This window comes from Dendrobates tinctorius, unplaced genomic scaffold, assembly GCF_039654945.1.
Source record: "Dendrobates tinctorius isolate UK_male_01 unplaced genomic scaffold, ASM3965494v1 ptg000012l, whole genome shotgun sequence".
In the NCBI taxonomy this organism is placed as follows: domain Eukaryota; kingdom Metazoa; phylum Chordata; class Amphibia; order Anura; family Dendrobatidae; genus Dendrobates; species Dendrobates tinctorius.
This window is the reverse complement of record NW_027361680.1, coordinates 5,480,855-5,501,509: the sequence shown is the minus strand read 5'-3', so window position 1 is coordinate 5,501,509 and position 20,655 is coordinate 5,480,855. Positions and strand designations below refer to the sequence as shown.

Sequence of the window (20,655 nt, the reverse complement as noted above, 5' to 3'; positions counted from 1 at the left end):
GTCACAGCTCCATGAAAGTCTGACAGCCAGAATTACACCAGAACGGGGCTCTCATAGACTTACACTGACAGATGTGACCGTTACCTCAGTCTTTCAGGCAGTCAAAAGTTGAGGTCACAAGATGGTGGATTGGGACCGGAGCAGCGGGGGAAACAGATGACGATGGCAGCTGGTGAGTACAATTCTGGGGTCAGAGATCTTACGCTAGTGGCACCACTCCAGTGCTGAGATAAAACAAAAACATTACTGGAGTGGTGCTTTAAATTAGAAGACATTACAAATTCATCTGTATACACCTTCAGTTTACAGAATTGCTTGTGTTAATTGGAACTGTCAAAACAAATTTGATGAGATCTACAACCAGTGGATTAACTTTGCTTGGAAATTTCCTTTCCTGGATTTTGACCTTGCAATATCTTGGGCGGAAACCATTTAACCGTGAAAATATGACTATTCCTTTTCCTACATTTGTTTATACAGTTTTACATTCTTGTTAGAAAAAATGAAAATGTCATGAATGAAATTAATAGAGTAGGGTAGAAATCAGCTGCTTAGCTCAGTTGATGAGAAAACTGATCAACCAGGGTGGTACAGAATGAGGATGATATTAGTTACTGAATTATTCATTATGCATTAAATACATAATATATGCATAATACAAGTAACATTTGCTTTAGACTTTTATATTTTAATGTCTTATGTAAATAGTGATCTCCTAGGGCAAGGAAGTGCTGTGTCTGCACTTTGTCATCAGTAACTGTGATGTTTTTGTTGGCATGGTTGACTGCTAGACATTTACTACAGAGAAAAACACACCTGACTTTCTAATAGTTCCTGGCAGTGAATATCTTGCTCTGTTATAAATTGTTGTATCAGATTCTCAACTGGAAAAGTAGTTACAATTCCTTAAAAGTGAAGTAGCCACTGGAGACTCCTCCCCGACCTCTCTTCCCTTGTAGGGAGACGAGACGAGTGAGCTGCAGCAGCCAATTCTCCCAGCTGCTTGGAGCTCAGAGCACCCAGATCTTCTCAGTTCTTCTGCACCTTTAGCCTTTTCTTGTGTTGTAACTTGAGAAGACTCTGGAGCTAAAGAAAGAAGCCCCTGCCTCTCTTGTCTGGCTGCCTCTTTCATCCCTTTGCAGTTTCAGAGAAGACAGACAACTCAACAAAATTGGCAGTCCTTTATTAAACATGAAGGAGACAACCAGCATTTGAATCCCACTCCTACATTTTACAAGTGTTATGTAGATGTCTCTTTCTGCCATTATTCTGTGATGATCAGCTGATGATCTTCTAGAGTAGAATATTTTGGAGCTGTATGGTGACATCAACTTCTTGAAATTCTTATGGATCCACACAGGATTATTCTTCTGTGTTTCATTCATTTCTGTATGGGTTCTATTGCCCTTGGAAGAAAAAGTGAGAATTCTAGTCCTTCTCCAGTTCAGCCAGCAGAATCCAGTTCAAGTTCAGAAGACAAAACACTGGAAGACGAGTCTGAGAACCAAGAAAACATTTTGTCTCAGGTAACACAACTTTTGTATGTCTACTCAGTTTGAGATATTATGAAGTATGGAAATCATTAGTATCATGAAAATTCATGTGAGATATCATTTACAGTGGCTATTAATTCATTTGTAAGTTGAATCCACATCTAAGCCGATATATGTTTTATTAAGTTGCCTCAGTATTAGATTGGTCATATTAGGTTGAATATACAAATGACATTAACGCATTTCATATTGTTAGATAAATTGAATAATATATAAATAGATGAATTCCTGTTATTTAGTGGATTCTAGGAAGAGAATGCATAAAAACGATAGCTCTGAATCCCATTGAGAAATTGTGGTGAACATTAAATCTAAGTTGTCATAAGATTTCACAATACAAAAAAGAAATACTGTACATAGCTCTTGGATAGGCGCCGTTCCTCCGCTTAATGCGATGCATCCCCTGGTGATATCATGACATTGTCTATGTCACGTGAGCTCTTCAACCTATGTATTTTTAAGATGAGCAAAATATGGGTGAAAGCTGGAGTCAGTGAAGCATGGCGTTTCAGAGCAATTATTCCTTCTTCATCAGGTCTATGAGATCTTTTAAATAATATATGCATGTGGTGAAATCAAGTGACAGAACCTCATTAAAAACCTCTTTAAATGGAGTGTCACCCCCAAAATGCTATTTCAGCTATTTATACATTTATGTAGGGGACTTAGACCTATTATTACTTATGCCAGTAATATATATTTTAGTGTTGTAGTTGCAAATAAATTGACTTTTATTTTGTATGAAAATCAAAGCACTTCCTACCCTCTTGAAATGGCCACTCGAGTAATTTGAGCATCAAGCACTGTCCCTGATCATGATTGACAGTGCTGTCCCTGATCGTGATTGACAGTGCTGTCCCTGATCCTGATTGACAGTACTGTCACTGATCCTGATTGTCAGTGCTGTCCCTGATCCTGATTGACAGTGCTGTCCCTGATCCTGATTGACAGTGCTGTCCCTGATCCTGATTGACAGTGCGGTCCCTAATCCTGATTGACAGTGCTGTCCTTGATCCTGATTGACAGTGCGGTCCCTGATCCTGATTGACAGTGAGGTCCCTGATCCTGATTGACAGTGCTGTCCCTGATCCTGATTGACAGTGCTGTCCCTGATCCTGATTGACACTGCTGTCCCTGATTCTTATTGACACTGCTGTCCCTGATCCTGATTGACAGTGCTGTTTTGCTACTCTCTGAAGCCGCTTGTTACACCTCTAGATGTAGCGCTCAGCGCACACAGACTGGCAGGAGCCATTGTTTAGAGAACACCCTTGCACTGTGTATGCACCGCCACGCTGCTCCTGTGTCACATACAGGAACAGGGATTTGAGTTTAGAAAGGAAATAATTGGTCCTACATATGGACTATCAGTGGTGCTAAGGTCCATCCTAATTTTTGCAACTCTGATGCCACTTATGTGTGTGAAGCAGAATTCCAGGAGACAGTTAATGCAGTTATTAGCTCTTCAAAGCATAATGGCAGAATGATGGTTTACTGCAAAGAGATCTGTTGTGAGAAAATATGTGACCAATCTGAGGTAGTAGTAGCAAATAGAATCCAGGGAGTATTACTATTACCACTGAGTGAAGGAATGCAGTGGTTAAGGAGCTGACGACCAGTGTAACATAAAATCAATGGATTATAATACAGTGCTGGGATTCCCACAGACATAAAGCCCCTAAATCTGGGAAGATAATATTTTTGTACAGGCAGAGGTGAGATTTATCATTGGAAACAAAGGGTCATTAATAATTTCATATACATGTACAGTTGTGGCCAAAAGTATTGACACCCCTGCAATTCTGTCAGATAATACTCAGTTTCTTCCTGAAAATGATTGCAAGCACAAATTCTTTGATATTATTATCTTCATTTAATTTGTCTTAAATGAAAAAACACGAAAAGAATTGTCCTAAAGCCAAATTAGATATAATTCCACACCAAACATAAAAAAGAGGGTGGACAAAAGTATTGGCACTGTTTGAAAAATCATGTGATGCTTCTCTAATTTGTGTAATTAACAGCACCTGTAACTTACTTGTGGCACCTAACAGGTGTTGGCAATAACTAAATCACACTTGCAGCCAGTTGACATGGATTAAAGTTGACTCAACCTCTGTCCTGTGTCCTTGTGTGTACCACATTGAGCATGGAGAAAAGAAAGAAGACCAAAGAACTGTCTGAGGACTTGAGAAAGCAAATTGTGAGGAAGCATGAGCAATCTCAAGGCTACAAGTCCATCTCCAAAGACCAGAATGTTCCTGTGTCTACCGTGCGCAGTGTCATCAAGAAGTTTAAAGCCCATGGCACTGTGGCTAACCTCCCTAGATGTGGACGCAAAAGAAAAATTGACAAGAGATTTCAACCCAAGATTGTGCGGATGTTGGATAAAGAACCTCGACTAACATCCAAACAAATTCAAGCTGCCCTGCAGTCCGAGGGTACAACAGTGTCAACCCGTACTATCCGTCGGCGTCTGAATGAAAAGGGACTCTATGGTAGGAGACCCAGGAAGACCCCACTTCTTACCCCGTGACATAAAAAAGCCAGGCTGGAGTTTGCCCAAACTTACCAGAAAAAGCCTAAAACGTTTTAGAAGAATGTTCTCTGGTCAGATGAGACAATAGTAGAGCTTTTTGGTCAAAGGCATCAACATAGAGTTTATAGGAGAAAAAAAGAGGCATTCAAAGAAAAGAACACGGTCCCTACAATCAAACATGGCGGAAGTTGCCTGATGTTTTGGGGTTGCTTTGCTGCCTCTGGCACTGGACTGCTTGACCGTGTGCATGGCATTATGAAGTCAGAAGACTACCAACAAATTTTGCAGCATAATGTAGGGCCCAGTGTGAGAAAGCTGGGTCTCCCTCATAGGTCATGGGTCTTCCAGCAGGACAATGGCCCAAAACACTTCAAAAAGCACTAGAAAATGGTTTGAGAGAAAGCACTGGAGACTTCTAAGGTGGCCAGCAATGAGTCCAGACCTGAATCCCATAGAACACCTGTGGAGAGATCTAAAAATGGCAGTTTGGAGAAGGCACCCTTCAAATATCAGGGACCTGGAGCAGTTTGCCAAAGAAGAATGGTCTAAAATTCCAGCAGAGCATTGTATGAAACTCATTGATGGTTACCGGAAGCGGTTGGTCACAGTTATTTTGGCTAAAGGTTGTGCAAACAAGTATTAGGCTGAGGGTGCCAATAGTTTTGTCTGGCCCATTTTTGGAGTTTTATGTGAAATGATCAATGTTTTGCTTCATTCTCTTTTGTGTTTTTCATTTAAGACAAATTAAATGAAGATAATAATACCAAAGAATTTGTGTTTGCAATCATTTTCAGGAAGAAACTGAGTATTATCTGACAGAATTGCAGGGATGTCAATACTTTTGGCCACAACTGTAACTGTATCTTTGTCAGGATGCAGCCTCGGGTCAAAATCTGTCTTTACTGGTTTAGGAGATTACTGGAAAAATGAAGAAAATCTCCAAGAACAGTCTTCTGCTACTTCTTTTACAGAATGTTTTGAATTAAATTGAAAGATTTAGCAAGATTTAGGCCGGGGTCACACTGGCAAGGAATACGGAGGAGTGAGAGGCGTTAAAAGCACGCATTACACACGGACAAATTATTCTCTATGGTTTTGCTCCCAACAGCCGTATATTTCTCGGGCGTATTCTACGGTCCATGCCAATCGCAGCATGCCGCGATTGTCAGCGTACTACGCCCGTAATACGCCAATGCAAGTCTATGGGTGCGCAAAAAATACGGATTACACACGGACCACACGTGGGACTTGCGAGAAATAGGCAGGTCTTTTGGCTGGTGACAGGAAATGGCCCAATCCATCATCAGGAACCCTAGACATGCAAATCACCTCAAATAGGGCTCCAGACATCCAGGAAGTCAGCCTCCACGGAGTACAGCAGCGTCATGGCGCCATATTTCCTAAATGTGGAGATGCTCATTGTACTGGTAAAGGAACAGCCAGAACTCTGGGACCAACGGGATGCCAATTATGCAAACCGGGCAAGAAAGGCAGCGTCATGGAGGCGCATATGTCGCCAGATGTTCCATGACTTTGGTGATCGGCCACGTGAGAAGCAGGAGAAACTAAGTAAGTACAAGGCCCAAAAATGATTAAAATTACCTCACAACCAAAAATGCATACAGATTCTGCCCCCCTCTCCTTCCTGTGCTTCTACTTTTTTCCTCATGAGGCGGGTAGATTTTGATGTGACACATAGTTTCACACTGCCATAATTTTGCCCAGGCCACAAGCTCCTCATCCTCTTAGCCAACCAAGTTATTAAGTGTAGTTACTTGATACATGAACTATTCAGACCCTGCGTATCTGGCCTGGATGGGCCAATTAGATATGCCACCCTGGCTAGAAAGCACACCCCAGAAGGCCACATGCCTAGACTACTGGTAGCAAATGTGACCGATCAAATATGTGAAATTGATAATATTTCCTGTCACATTGCAATGGAAGATGTTATGAAACGCTGGCGCAGCATCCGGGATCAGTACCGGCGGGAACGTCAGCAGCGGTCCAGGAGTGGGGATGCGGGCTACGTAAAAAGAAAATACGTATATTATGACCGCCTCTCCTTCCTTTCCCCAATTCTGGATCTGAGACCGTAAGTAGATACCTCACACCACATTGCACCCATACTTTACAGGGCCAAAAATATTGATGTATTTTTGGCTCTGTTCTATTTCATAACAGAACTCAATCCAACCTTACGGATCAAGGAACGGGCTCAGAGACAGAGGCCATAATTGATCCTGTAGGGGATGAGGTGGCCGGCCCATCTTCTCCCCCAACAAGAAGCATGGGTGAAGAGTCATCACACGAGAACCCATTGCTTGCCCAACAAACACCACCACCAGGACCGTCTGCTGCTGGCCCATCACCCATACTGGAGGAGCAGGGCAACATGAGCAGCAGCCCAACTGCCCAGATCTGGGGCTCCCCACAGGCTGCTGAAACATCCCAGTGAGGACTAAGAAGGTGGCAGATGGCTGTTCAAGATACCAGGACCAATGTGGACACTGGGGTCCTAAATTACCTATCTAGAGTCAATGCAGATGATGGGGAGGAGGCCTACTCACGTAGCCTTGCCCTTTATCTCCGTGCCCTTTCCCGTGAGGTGAGGCTCCGTATTCGAGGATGTTTTCAGATCCTGCTTGATGCAAGCCCACCCCCCAATACCCCATATGAGCTTTTTGAGTATCTGGAGAGGTGGCAGCTTTCCCCCAGAAATCTAATGCGCATGAGACCACCCTTACAGATGCTTGCTCAAGCAGGGTCTGAATATCCTCAAATACGTGGCCCTACACCTCACCCCCTTCCTCCCCCTACCCAGCCTTCCCTACAGCAGCAACATATGTCTGCCTCTAGCCAACCCCACCAATATGGCCACTTTTTCCCACCCAGTGTTGGAGGCTGGTCCCAAACTGGTTGGGGACGACATGGCTATATTGGTGGGTATGAGACACGGGCCTACCCACCCCAACAAGAAACCCCTCAGCAGTATTACTCTGGCCACTACCCCCAACAATCACAGGAGGAAGGTCAGTACCAACATCATGGGCAACAGTATACCCCCACACAGGGCGATGTTGCTCAAAATAGTCAGCAGCAACCACAGGCTGCTCTTCCGCCTTCTCCTTCCCCAACATTCCACAATTTATAAGTGGCTACAAACATGCAAATTATTGATGCATACTGTACATCAGTGTCCATAAGCGGACTGATGGCAGGAGATGTCCAGTGTGTTACAACTGGTGCTAAAAATCACAATCCTAAGTAAAAAAAGAGGTGCTCTACATCATCAAAATGATGTAAAAACTTAAAAACGAACATTTATTATGTAGGTTTTCAAAGCATGTTAATAAACCACCATGACAGGCAAGGCTACCTTACGCGTTTCTGAGACATATTACATGTCTGTAAGAAATACAATATTTCACCACGCTATACTGGTAAAGTCAAAGGATCAAAATAGACTACTCACTTGATAATACATAGAACAGGCGTGCTGTCCATATAAAATTCGTAAATTTGTGGGCAGCTAACTTTCTTTCCAAATCAAGGCAAACAGCCTCAAGAACATCACGCTCTCTCTATGTATTATCAAGTGAATATTGTAATGTGATCCTTTGAGTTTCCCTGTATAGTGCGCTGAAATATTGTCTTTTTTGCAGACATGTAATATGTCTCAGAAACGCGTAAGGTAGCCTTGCCTGTCATGGTGGCTTATTAATATGATTTGAAAACATTCATAATAAATGCTTGTATTATATTTTTTATATAATTTTGATGATGGAGAAATCCTCTTTTTGACTTTGGAATCCAATTGTCTAATGTTGCAATGTTATTGCATTATATCTTTTGTTGGATATGTTTGTAAAGTTTATTTTGCAACAATGTTCAAATCTGCAAAATGGCCAATTTGGCCCATTGCCCAAGTTTTACATAGGGCAAGAATATGTTTGCCTTTAAGAAAAAAAAAACCCTAAAAAAAAGGCAAAAGTAAAAATTTGTCTACTACACTTTGCGTCTCTGTCTCAATTCTCAAAAACCATATCAACATACGCTTACCAATGCAATTAAACAGTCATAGATTCAGAAGGGGTAGAAATATATATTTTTGGACACACATCAAACCAAAATTTACAACATAGAGACAGCAAGCTCTTGCCAAGAAGTTTCCCCTTCAGGTGCCAGAAAGTAATTAGTGAAAATATCACGCACTGTGAGGCCAGAGAGCAGTCTACGTTGAGGGTTGATAGGTGGTCTCACCCTGCGCACATTGTCCGGCCTACGCACAACACCAGCAGAGGAGGAACAATCATGTATCCTGGTGAAGTTATGAAGAACCACACAGGCTTTCACTACTTCATTAACATTTTGTTCACTCAGCTGAATGGCAGACTGAAGTACACGCCATTTGGCACAAAGAATGCCAAAGGAACACTCCACCAGTCGCCGAGCACGTGATAGGCGCAAGTTAAAAATTCTGCTCCTGTGGTCAAGGTTGCGCCGGGGATATGGCCTCATGACATTGCGTGTTAACTGAAACGCCTCATCTGCCACAAGGACATAAGGGACAGATTCTTGAGTGGAGCCTGGTAGCTGGCGTGGTGGTGGTAGATCCAACTGGTTGGTGCGTAGCCGCCGAGCCATAATGGAAGTATTGAAGACTCTAGAGTCTCCCGTCCTTCCATAGGCCCCAATGTCAACAATTATAAACTTGTATTGAGGGTCGGTCAGAGCCAACAATACAACAGAAAAGTATTGTTTATAATTGAAGAATTGGGAGCCAGAGTTCGGCAGCTTACGCACCCGGATATGTTTGCCATCAAGGGCCCCAATACAATTTGGAAACTGGCATTCCTCCTCAAAGTCCCTTGATATCCTCAACCAGTCTTCCATCCTGGGCTCGGGCATGACGACTTGATGTAGTCTTGTAAAGATTTCACTAAATGTTGACCTGACAATGCCAGAAATGGTAGATCTTCCAATCAGAAACTCATGGTGTAGGGCAGCATAAGACAGGCCAGTGGCCAGGAAGCTGAAGAACAACAGAAAAGGAATATTTTAGAATGCACACATTTACAAAACAAACAGGTCCATACATAACAAACTTGGTAGGATTTCAGAGCAAATAACACACACATCTTTGCTTACACAATGAGTTAGTGATATTCAGTACATATTACACATAATTTTCTGGTCTGTAAGTTGACACATATGTGGACTAAGATGAGGGCATAAAAGTTACTCCAAGAAGCAAAAAATGCATACTTTGGCCAACACATCATGAACATAGAGAATATGGTTGTGTAGTACATACCGTATTGTGAGTAGAAGTCGCTCCTCTGCAGATATAGCTTTGCGCATCCTTGTGTCCTGAATGGTTATCCCAGGGCGCACTGTCTCCAAGATTAGATCAAATGTTGCAAGGCTCATGCAACAGTATTGGTAGAATTTAGCCGGATGCTCCCGCAGAGAAGAATAGAGGCGGTGAAAATGACCTCTTCTGAGTCGTTGCCTCAAAAGTGGATGTACTCACATGCGTCTCCTCCTCCGCGGATCCACTATCACTGGGTATGGTTAGCCAAAGCGGCGTGACAAAAGCCAGTTGAAGAGAACCTGCTCAGTTGTGTTGAAAGTCAGACTGTTTGCCATGTTGCACATACAACCCCAACACACCTAGTGAAGGCAAGGTCACAAATGGACAGAATGGAGGCAGCCACCTGTTCCTGAGCCAATAAATAGGGTGCAGGCTAATGATTTAAATAGTTGGCAGGCCTCAAAACCGTTAAATGTCCATTTTGCAAGGCTGCGAGAAAATCTCGCCATACGGAGTCCATACGGATGCCATACGGATTACATACGGATGCTGACATGCGCAAAATACACGACCACACCTTGCTTACGGATGACATACAGAGCACTATTTAGGGGTCATTCATCCGTATTACGCCTGTAAACTACAGACCGTATTTTGCGTCGGTTAGTGTGACCCCGGCCTTAAAGTGAAATCCGGACGTCTGCAGATATTTCACAGAAAGTATAATAGGATCCAGCTTGTTTATATTATTTTGGCAGTACGTGTCCAACTAGGTAAGAAAAGTAAAAAAAATGATATTTTAAAAATAACATACTTATTTTCCAATCCAGTTTCTTCTTTTGTAAAAAAAAAAAAAAAAATCTGATCATATATTTTCAATAAGTTTTTGTTTCTTGAAATAAAATAAAACATTTTCATGCCTGCAACAGTTTGAAATATTATGAACATTACCATTGTAATATATTCAGTCGGGTTGAGCCGGTCAGGCACGAGTCAAATTGCCTTGCTTTCGTGGATTTTCCTGGGAAATTCGATTTTCAGAAAAGTTACTTGTTATCTGTGTCTTCAGTATCCCTTATTATGCCCTTTTGTCTTCCCACACCCCAGAGTATAGTAAACTTAATATGTAAAAAAAAATAAAAAAAATTCTTATACTCGATGCTCACCTCTATGCTACGCATCCAGTCCTCGTTGCATTTTCATATCACCATCAGCCGCGTTGATATCATCAGGCCTCTCAAGCGAGGCCAGTGCTTTCTGGTTTGATAGGCCTGGAATGGTTCAGCTCATGCACCCATAAAGGTCATGTCACATGCATTGACATTGTGATGTCTTATTGTGAGCCATGACCTTTTGTGCGCACTCGCAGGACCCTCCTGGGCATATCAAATCTATAACCCGTGGCCCAGTGTGAAAGGCCCAGAAATTTCAGTGCAGCCAATGGAAATCCGAAGATGCAACGAGAATAGGACAGGTGGAGATGACAAACGGAGAGGCCGGAGAAGTGAACAGAGAGTGTAAGGATTTTTTTTACTTTTTAACATGCTGATGGTGTTATACCGTTTAGGTCAGCACTGCCATTTTGCTGAATCTGCATAGAAGAGAATTACAAAAAAATCCTCATTTTGGTGAATGCAGATTTTTGTAAGATTCAAGTAGAATTTAATTCCACTTGAATTTTCTAAAATCCAGGGTTAGCATTTGGCTCTCAAGCTGGCCTAGGCACTTTAAATGGTCACCGCCCTGCCCCCACTGATAATTCATACTCAAGATATGTGCACATGATGTCTTTTTCAGGTGGGTAGGTTCCGTCCGTAATCCACTTACCAAAACACTAAATTCTAAAAAGAATGAACAAATGCTCTGCAATGTAATAATGACTTGCTGTACATATGCTCAGTCTTTTCAGCTACGTCTAATCATTTCAGATTTCTAAATAATTAACCATTACTCAGCTTGCTCACTAGTTTATTCAATACAATTTTAAAAAAAGCCAGCAGTCAAGACAGATGATACAACCAAAAAGATTACAAAAAAATGCATCAAGGGAAAGACGCAGCATCGTTCTCCCCAAAGACCCACTGGGTTCGCAGACTTCTGAAAGACTGCATGTGGACATACTTTTCAAATGCCCTTTCCCTTTAGATAGTAGAAAAAGCATGCCCATTACACTAATGTTGTCCGAACCCTTTGATATTGATGTTTTCAGCCAGCAATCGAATGTTCATGTTTGCGTCTGTACGGTGACTGTCAGGGGATGTAATGATCCAGAATGTCCGATTTCAGACTGCAGATCTTTTTGTTCTATCTCAGATAAGCTACCACCAGAAGTGTCTAATAGCAACGCTTATTGAGAATTGAGCAGTGCATGGCAGAGCAAGCGATCCTGTGTAAGGGAGTCAGGCGAGACAAATGCTGGCAGAACGACTGGACATCTATCTAAGTGTATAGGAGCTTTAATCAAGCAATTGTTTGGCTGACATATATGACCTTACTCAGATGGCTGTATTTTATGTCTTTGCATTGTACATTTGTGCAACGGATAGCACACTGACCTTATAATGATCTGTTGTCAAGTTTAGTAAAGTGCTCAGGAATATGTTAGCGCTATATAAATAAAGATTATTATTATTATTATTATTGTAAAGATTACTACAACTGCATTAATACAGGATTAGAACCACCATCAGTGAAATAATACATCACCAGAACCATCATCAGTTTATGAATACATCACCAGAATCACCATCAGTACATGAATACAGCATCGGATGCACATTACATCAATAGAACCACCAAAAGTTCAAGAATACATCACCAAAACCACCATCAGTACTTGAATACAGCACCAGAAAAACATCAGTACATAAATAAATCACCAGAACAATCATTGGTGCATGAAAACAGCACCAGAACCATCATTAATATGCCTTAGTACTGCAAATAATTGCAATGTCAGGTCAGTCACCTGCATATACAATTTTATTGCATGGAACTTTCAACTCCCAGTATGGCCATAACAAAGGTAAAGAGATGATGGGCGTTTTTGTTATTTACTAGAGGCAGACAGTAGCACTATTAAACAATAAATAGGTATATTAAATTTTGGGAAATACCTTATATGTTTTATGCTCCTTATTTCTAAGCAGATTTCTGCGGTTCGGAGACCTGAGGCTTCCATCAATCACTCATAAGACCACTTTTAGAAGTGTGCAGCTTAGGAGACAGGCACACACAGAAAACCTGTTTCTACTGCATCTGCTCTCCACTGAGTGTTTGCTCTCTTGTCACGTGAGCAGTGTTATTAAACTATCTGTGGGGGTCTCAAGACCAGGTCCCCCAGTGATCTGTTCAGAATTGCTTAAAACTTAATAAAATCTCCCAAAAATTACTTTGAGGTGCATATACACTGGCTGGTAATCGAGAACTGAATATTGGTCTATCAAAACAGGCTGTCAATCAAGTGATGCATAAACAAAACTTCAGCTCAGCGGATGAAATTATTTTACAGCTTGCTTGTACTGTATATCTGCATTCTTGGCAGCACATCGTCCTGTGTAAACATGTGCTGTCAAGAATAATTCCATTCTATAGGCCGGGGTCAGACTTGCAAGAAATTCACACGAGTCTCACATCTCAATACCCGGCACTGCCGCCAGCACTAGGAATCGGAGTGTGCGGCTGCCTAGAAATACAAGTAGCTGCACACTCCGTCCCGAGTGCCGGCAGCAGTGCAAGTATTGAGATGCGATACTTGTGCAAGTTTCTCACATTGCACACGGAAGTCTGACCCCGGCCTTACAAATAGAATCTGGTTAATGATCATTCTATGCACATGACAGTGCGGTTGGCCTGCATAAACGAGCTTTCAAGCAACTGTCAATCGGCCATGTACAGTAGATCAGCGGTTATTTAACCCCTTAACGACCTGGAGTATTTTTGGTTTTGCATTTTCATGTTTTGCTCCCCTTCTTCACAGAGGTATACCTTTTTTATTTTTAGGTCAAAATGGCCATGTGAGGGCTTTTATTTTGTGGGACGAGTTGTACTTTTGAATGACAGCATTGGTTTTACCATGTCGTGTAATAAAAATGGGAAAAAAAATCCAAGTGCGGTGAAATTGCAAAAAAGTGCAATCCCACACTTTGTTTTTTGCTTGGCTTTTTTACTAGGTTCACTAAAAGCTAAAACTGACCTGCCATTTTGATTCTCAAGGTCATTGCGATTTCATTGAGACCAAACAAGTATAGGTTTTTTTTTATCTAAGTGGTGAAAAAAAATTCCAAAGTTTGTAAAAAAAAAAACAAAAAAAAGGAAAAAGTGAAGTTGCCATTTTCCGAGACATGTGGCGTCTCCATTTTTCGTGATCTGGGGTAGGATGAGGGCTTATTTTTTGCGTGCTGATCTGCCGTTTTTATTGATACCATTTTGGTGCAGATATGTTCTTTTGATCTCCCGTTATTGCATTTTATTGCAATGTTGCAGTGACCAAAAAAACGTAATTCTGGCATTTCGATTTTTTTCTCGCTACGCAGTTTACAGATTGGATTAATTATTTTTATATATTGATAGATCAGGGGATTCTGAACACAGTAATGCCAAATATGGGTGTATTTGATTTTTTTTTTCTTGTTTTATTTTGAATGGGGCGAAAGGGGGGGTGATTTGAACTTTTATATTTTATTTATTTTTTAAATATTTTTTAATTTTTTTTACTTTTTACTTGCTTCAATAGTCTCCATGGGAGACTTAAAGCTGCAGTTGTCTGATCACCTCTGCTACAGCTGGAGCCCTGCTCTATGTAACAGATATGCTCACTTGCTATGAGCACTGACCACCAGGCGGCGCTCATAGCGATCCAGCAATGACAATCACAGGGGTCTTCTGCTGACCCAAGGATGTCATGCCAACCCATTGGTGACCCCCGATCATGTGACACGGGTGCCAATGGGAGGAAGTAATGATGCGCTTTCTGCGCGTGCATGTTAAATGCCGCTGTCAGAGTTTGACAGTGGCATTTAGCATGTTAACAGCCGTGGGTGAATTGCAATTCCACCTGTGGCTGTTATAGGCACATGTCAGCTGTACAGATCAGCTGTCATGTGCCGGAAAAGGTGCGGGCTCATCGCTGGAGCCAGCACCAAACAGGAAGAGGTGTCCAATGATGGACTATGTCCGTCACTGGAAGTTAAGGGGTTAAAGGCTGTGATTGTGCAGTATAACTGCACCCTTAGATCCAGGTACCTTATAGATACCATACCATATTTTCTGTTTTGAGTTGTTCTCATCCTCTTTTTCATCCTGTCCTGACACCAACTGGAGCTCGACCCTGCAAATTTTTTTCTTCTCTGGTCTTCGGCGGAACATCCCAACACGTGTGTCCTAAATAAGCCCTACATTGTATTTCTGAATAAATATTGTTCACAGTGCTCCCTGCACAAAAAATTATTCCCACACTGTCCCTCTTATAATACATTGCCCCAATGCCATACTCTTTAATAAAATATTTCTACCACACTGCCCCTTTATATAATATGACAGCAACATCACCCTCCTAATGACCTACAGCAGCTACATTGCCCTCTTATGAAAATGTCACACTGTCCTCCTTATGAGTTTTACCCACAAAACCTTCATTCCTAATGAACTATGATCTCCACGCTCTCCTCCCAATGCTACTCCTTCTTTACTTTACATTTTTCCTTTCATGCAGCCCCATCTTCACACTGTTTCCCCCATGCCACCCTCACTCCATACTGACATACTGAGTCTTCTCTTCAGATGGCACCTCTCAGCATTATACCCCCCACAACCTGACTCGCCAGGCATTGGCGAGTACAGCCTTGTGTGTATATACAGGTGCATCTCACAAAATTAGAATATTGTCAAAAAATTTATTTATTTGAGTTCTTCAATACAAAAAGTGAAACTCATACATTATATAGAGTCGTTACAAACAGAGTGCACTATTTCAATTGTTTATTTCTAGGAAAATTTTGCAGGAGACTGAGCTGAGAGAGAAAACCAGAGAGCGCTACCCGAGCTCAATAAATGACACATAGAAAACAATCGTGATACATATATATGTATATACTGTATGCTCACCTGTGGTGGTTGTGCAGGATAGGCACAACACTATGTAGCAATTTGATCACAAATGGGGATCCAACCTCGTGGAAGCAGCCCTTCCGAATGGTGTGGAGTTGTGCTGGTCCTGTTGCATTCACAAACTCCAATGGATGTGTGGAAAAATTGTGATTTTACTACCTATTTAAAGTTTTTATGCTTTTTTAATTATCGCAAGCTTGAAAAAAATCTTTAATACTTATGCTCTTCAAATAAATTATTTTGACAAATACAAAGTATCTTCACCATTCTGGACATCACCCAAAGGAGTGGTTCACATCTCACATCTGTTTGAGGATTCATTCCACCAGAGGGGAGCGCCTCCGATTTCTTTTTTCCAGAAGTGTTTATTTCTGTTTATGTTAACGATTATGGCTTACAGCCAATGAAAACCCCAAAGTCATTATTTCAGTAAATTAGAATACTTTATAACACCAGGTTGAAAAATTATTTTAAAATCCAAAATGTTGGCCTACTGAAATGTATGTTCAGTAAATGCACTCAATAAGCTTGCATCAATTACTGCATCAATGCGGCGTGGCATAGAGGTGATCAGCCTGTGGCACTGCTGAAGTGTTATGGAAGCCCAGATTGCTTTGATAGCAGCCTTCAGCTCGTCTGCATTGTTGGGTCTGGTGTCTTTCATCTTCCTCTTGACAATAGCCCATAGAGATGGTTAAGGTCTGGCGAGTTTGCTGGCCAATCAAGCACAGTGAAATTGTTGTTTTTAACCCAGGAATTGGGTCTTTTGGCAGTGTGGACAGGTGCCAAGTCCTGCTGGAGAATGAAATTTCCATCTCAAAAAAAGCTTGTCGGCAGAAGGAAGTGTGAAGGGCTCTAAAATTTCCTGGTAGCAGTCTGAACTGACTCTGGTCTTGATAAAAAAACGGTGGACCTACACCAGCAGATGACATGGCTCCCAAAATCATCATTAATTGTGGATACTTGTTGACAGCGGATTATTCAGGATACTTTCCAAGTGTGTGACAACAGAACTTCTTTATTCAGGAACAAACCGGAACAATATATGATAAGCTTAATAGATCAGGAATAAATAATTTGTGTGTCTCTATCTGTGCATTATCTACAGCAGGCTGCTTTCTTACACCGACACAGGAAAAATAGGAAGTACAGTCACATGCTATCCCTGTGTGAGCCTCTGGGGGGTTTTTTGTTCTAACTTTATGAACAGCATACAAATCTAGCAACTAAACACTAATAGACAGAAATGGAGTTGTTGCACCAAACATATTCCAACACCCCCACTCAACAACTACTTATCCTGTTAGTCCCATTGTGGTTCTGAAGTCAACAAACTTGGGTCTTGATAATGGCTTTGTAATACCATCAGCTATCATCTTGTCAGACTCGCAATAAATAAACTCGAGTACACCACGTTTCACTAAGTCATGTAAGTTATATTTTACATCAATGTGCTTAGTCCTTGCACTAAACTTCTCACTGCTGACAAGTTTAATGCTCCCTTGTGGTAGCTCAGTAAGCTCCCATGTCTAGAGTTGTTAAAGCGACTCTATCTCCTCATTAGTGGCATTTATCCACTTCTGCTTCTTGTGGATAGTCAAGTTTTGCATCTCTTGCCATGTCTATGGCTCTGGTTCAGGAAGTGTTCTGACCATATAAGAAAGCTGAGATACCTTTATTTGGCCTTTCAGATCTCCTGAGTGGAGGTTGACTTGGTTCTTTTGTGTCTTCCTTGGTGGCTTCAGAGCTTGTCCATACTTCAATGTTTTCCTTTTCGGCATCTGGGTTTGGTGATTGAGATTCTTGTTCTTGCTTCTTAGGTTGAATAACTGGTGCAACTTCACAAAATTTGAACGATACAGAGTTTTCATCAATCACTACATCTCTACTGATTGTTACTGTGTTGGTCTCTGGGTACAGGATTCTGTATCCTTTTGAAGTTTCGCTATAGCCCACCAAGACTCCTTGTTTTGCATGTGAATCCCACGTGGAACGTTTTTCTTTGGGAACATACACAAACATTTTCCTTCCAAATATCCTGAGGTGCTTCAGGTTAGGCTTCTTGCAGTTCCATAGCTCATAATGAGTTTTATTTGTGGCTTTACCTGGCACTCTGTTTTGGAGATAGCAAGCTGTCATGATGGCTTCTCCCCAATACATTGTAGTTAGATTCGCATCAAACAACATACTTCTTCATACTTCTTACACTTTCACAAAGAGTATGGTTCTTTCTCTCTGCAATGCCATTTCTGTGTTGTATGGAATGGTATTCTGGAACATGATTCCATCCTTTTTCAAAATGGTTTACTTTTGGCATTCTTCCAAATTTGTTAAACACTACAGCAAGATGTTCTTCAAGTTTCTGTGGAACTTCATCCTTACTGTGAAGCAGGTAGGCGACTGTATATCTGGAGTAGTCATCACTAAATGTGAGAAAATATTTATTTTTGTTAGGAGCCTGAACACTCATTAGACCTCATACATCTGTATGTATCAGATCCAGCAGCTATGCAGATCTAGTGGTGCTTATTTTAGGAAAGGATTTTCTAGACAATTTCCCTTTAAGACAGCTAGTGCACGTCATCATTTGACTACACTAGTTAATTTCAATACCAATTGCAAGTTGAGCTAGCTTCCTTACTGCTTCTGGGTCTCTGTGCCCAAGACATCTATGCCATACATGGATACAGTTCTTATGTAGATCTTGTCTAGCAGTGTGCACTCTTTTACTGCATTTTAGCTGATAAATTTCATCTTGGATTTTTCCTTCTGCAAGAGTGTGACCACTCTTTGAGATGATGCAGCTGTTATCTTTAAAAGTAACTACATTCCCCTTTTGTGTGAGCTTCTTTACTGACAGAAGATTGCTTTCAAGGCTGGGAACATAGAGAACAATCTTTATTGGGATCTTTCTGCTTTGTGCTGAGGAACCTGGACAGTGGAGGCAGCTGTCTCCTACTCCATCTGAAGTTATATAGTGACCATTAGCTAAGATGACCATTTCTGACTAGCTTTCATTAAGGTCTGTGAAGAAATCCTTGTTATTTGTCATATGACTGCTTGCACCTGAATCTATACACCATATATGCTTTGCAGATGGGCCTGTGCTGGCATTAAATGCAGCTTCAATACATGCAGAATCTTCCTTTATAGCTGTTTTAACTCTTTGATGACTGTTCTACTTTTTAAGCTGACTTATTCTTGCTTTTCAAATTCTGCAGTCTGCTTTAAGGTGGCCGGGCTTTTTACAGACAAAACATTCATGAGTTTATCTTAGATTGTACTTATATTTAGGGAAATCCTGTGTCTTTAATGCTGTTTCTGCTCTGGATTCATTACTGCTGCTTACATGCTGCGTTTTTCTCTCGAATTCATCCACAAGTTTACCTTTAACATACTCTAGTGTCAGCTCATCATCTGGCCGTGCATCTAGTGCAGTCAGGAGTATGTCATAACTCTCTGGAAGACCACTTAATAGAAGTACAGCAACATGAAAATGTTTAATTCTTCTCCAATACCCCTGAGACGCTCCACAATCTCTGGGGTGTTTCTTATATAGTCCTACATATTCTGTACATCACTTAGCTTAGACTGATACAGCTTTCTCATGAGATAAAGCTTATTGCTGAGATTTGATCTTTCATGCACTTTCTGTAACTCATCCCACATCTCCTTTGCAGTTGCTCACTTGGATATAGGCACAATCTGATTGTTAGGAACAGCAGAACGCACTAAATAAAAATAAATAATAAAGTGTGTTCGCAGCTTGGGGTCCACTGTGCAGTAGGTGTTACACCGCTGCTAGGTAATAACAGAGGAGCAATATAGCGGTATGATGCGCACGGGTTCAACTTCATCCAGAGTACGCAGAGCGGGCTCTGTTCACACACAGAGGTGCCGCAACAAAAACATACAAAATGCTGAACCTGTTAGAGACACAGGCCTCAGGTAAATGCACACATGGTATCTGGTCACAGGAGCAGGACCCAAGACAGAGGAGCTGCGTCCCTCTAGACCTACCGTGTGTGCAGCGTCGCTTCTGCGAACGCCAAGAAGGGCTGCAACTACAGCACGGTGTAGGACACTGCCGCTCGACGACAAAGCCAGAAAGCAAGTGCAATGTCAGACGCTAGCGTAGCGTGCAGTGTGCACAGTGGCTTAAGGCTTGCCACTGACTGGCGCTGACTGCTAAACTAATTCCCTATCCACATGCGTAATATCAGAGGGAAGGGGTTTATAATGAGTCAGTCACCAGAACCATACATCCGTCACCATTCACACATAGCAAGTATAGTCTATACTAGAGCATGGCGGAACGGCCATGCGCGCTTTTTATAGCCGTGCGGGACCTTCCAGATCTCCGAGATGGACCAAAGAGATCTGGAACAGGACCTGGGCACATGACTTCCGATCTCCAATGGGAGATCGTCTAATGAGTAGTGTGGAGCATTCCGATACTGCAAATATCGGGTATCGGCCGATATTCGCTGTATCGGAATTCTGATACCAAGTACCGATATTTTTTCAATTTCGGATACCGGAATTGGAAGTCCCCATAATGCAATGAGCCACTGTTGTGGCTGTGATTGACTGCTGAAATGATGTCATCATGATGCACGGTCTGTGTGCATCATGATGCGCGGTCTGTGCCAACTGCGGGGGGGTCTGTGCCGACTGCAGGGGGTCTGTGCCGGCTGCCGGTGGTCTGTACGGGCCTCTCGGGGGTCTGTACAGGCCTGTCCGGGGCCTGTGCCGGCTGCCGGTGGTCTGTACGGGCCTCTCGGGGGCCTGTGCCGGCTGTCGGTGGTCTGTGCCGGCTGCCGGGGGCCTGTGTTGGCTGGCGGTTGTCTGTACGGGCCTCTCGAGGGCCTGTGCCGGCCATCGGTGGTCTATGCCGGCTGCCGGGGGGCTGGTGCCGGCTGCCGGTGGTCTGTGCGGGCCTGCCGGGGGTCATGTGTGTGTGTAGGCATCGTCCGATGGGACTACAAGTCCCATCGGGCGATGCCTGCTACAATGACAGTGATTGACATATTAGCCAATGATGGGACAGTAGTAGTCCCATCATCTGGCTAATGTGTTGAATGTAAAATTAAAAAAAAAACATACTACATACATACTACATCCATACAACATACATA

At 42.2% G+C, this 20,655-nt stretch overlaps 1 protein-coding gene across 1 annotated transcript in view; it reads left to right on the top strand.

Moving 5' to 3' along the window:
• Positions 1 to 978: 978 nt before the first annotated feature.
• The window catches only part of OLFML2B (olfactomedin like 2B), a 631,699-nt gene continuing 612,022 nt past the window's right edge, over positions 979 to 20,655 (top strand). The window contains exon 1 of the mRNA XM_073557967.1: positions 979 to 1,526. Coding sequence (XP_073414068.1) covers positions 1,347 to 1,526 — 180 coding nt within the window. The 5' untranslated portion in view covers positions 979 to 1,346. The remainder of the gene's footprint in view (positions 1,527 to 20,655) is intronic.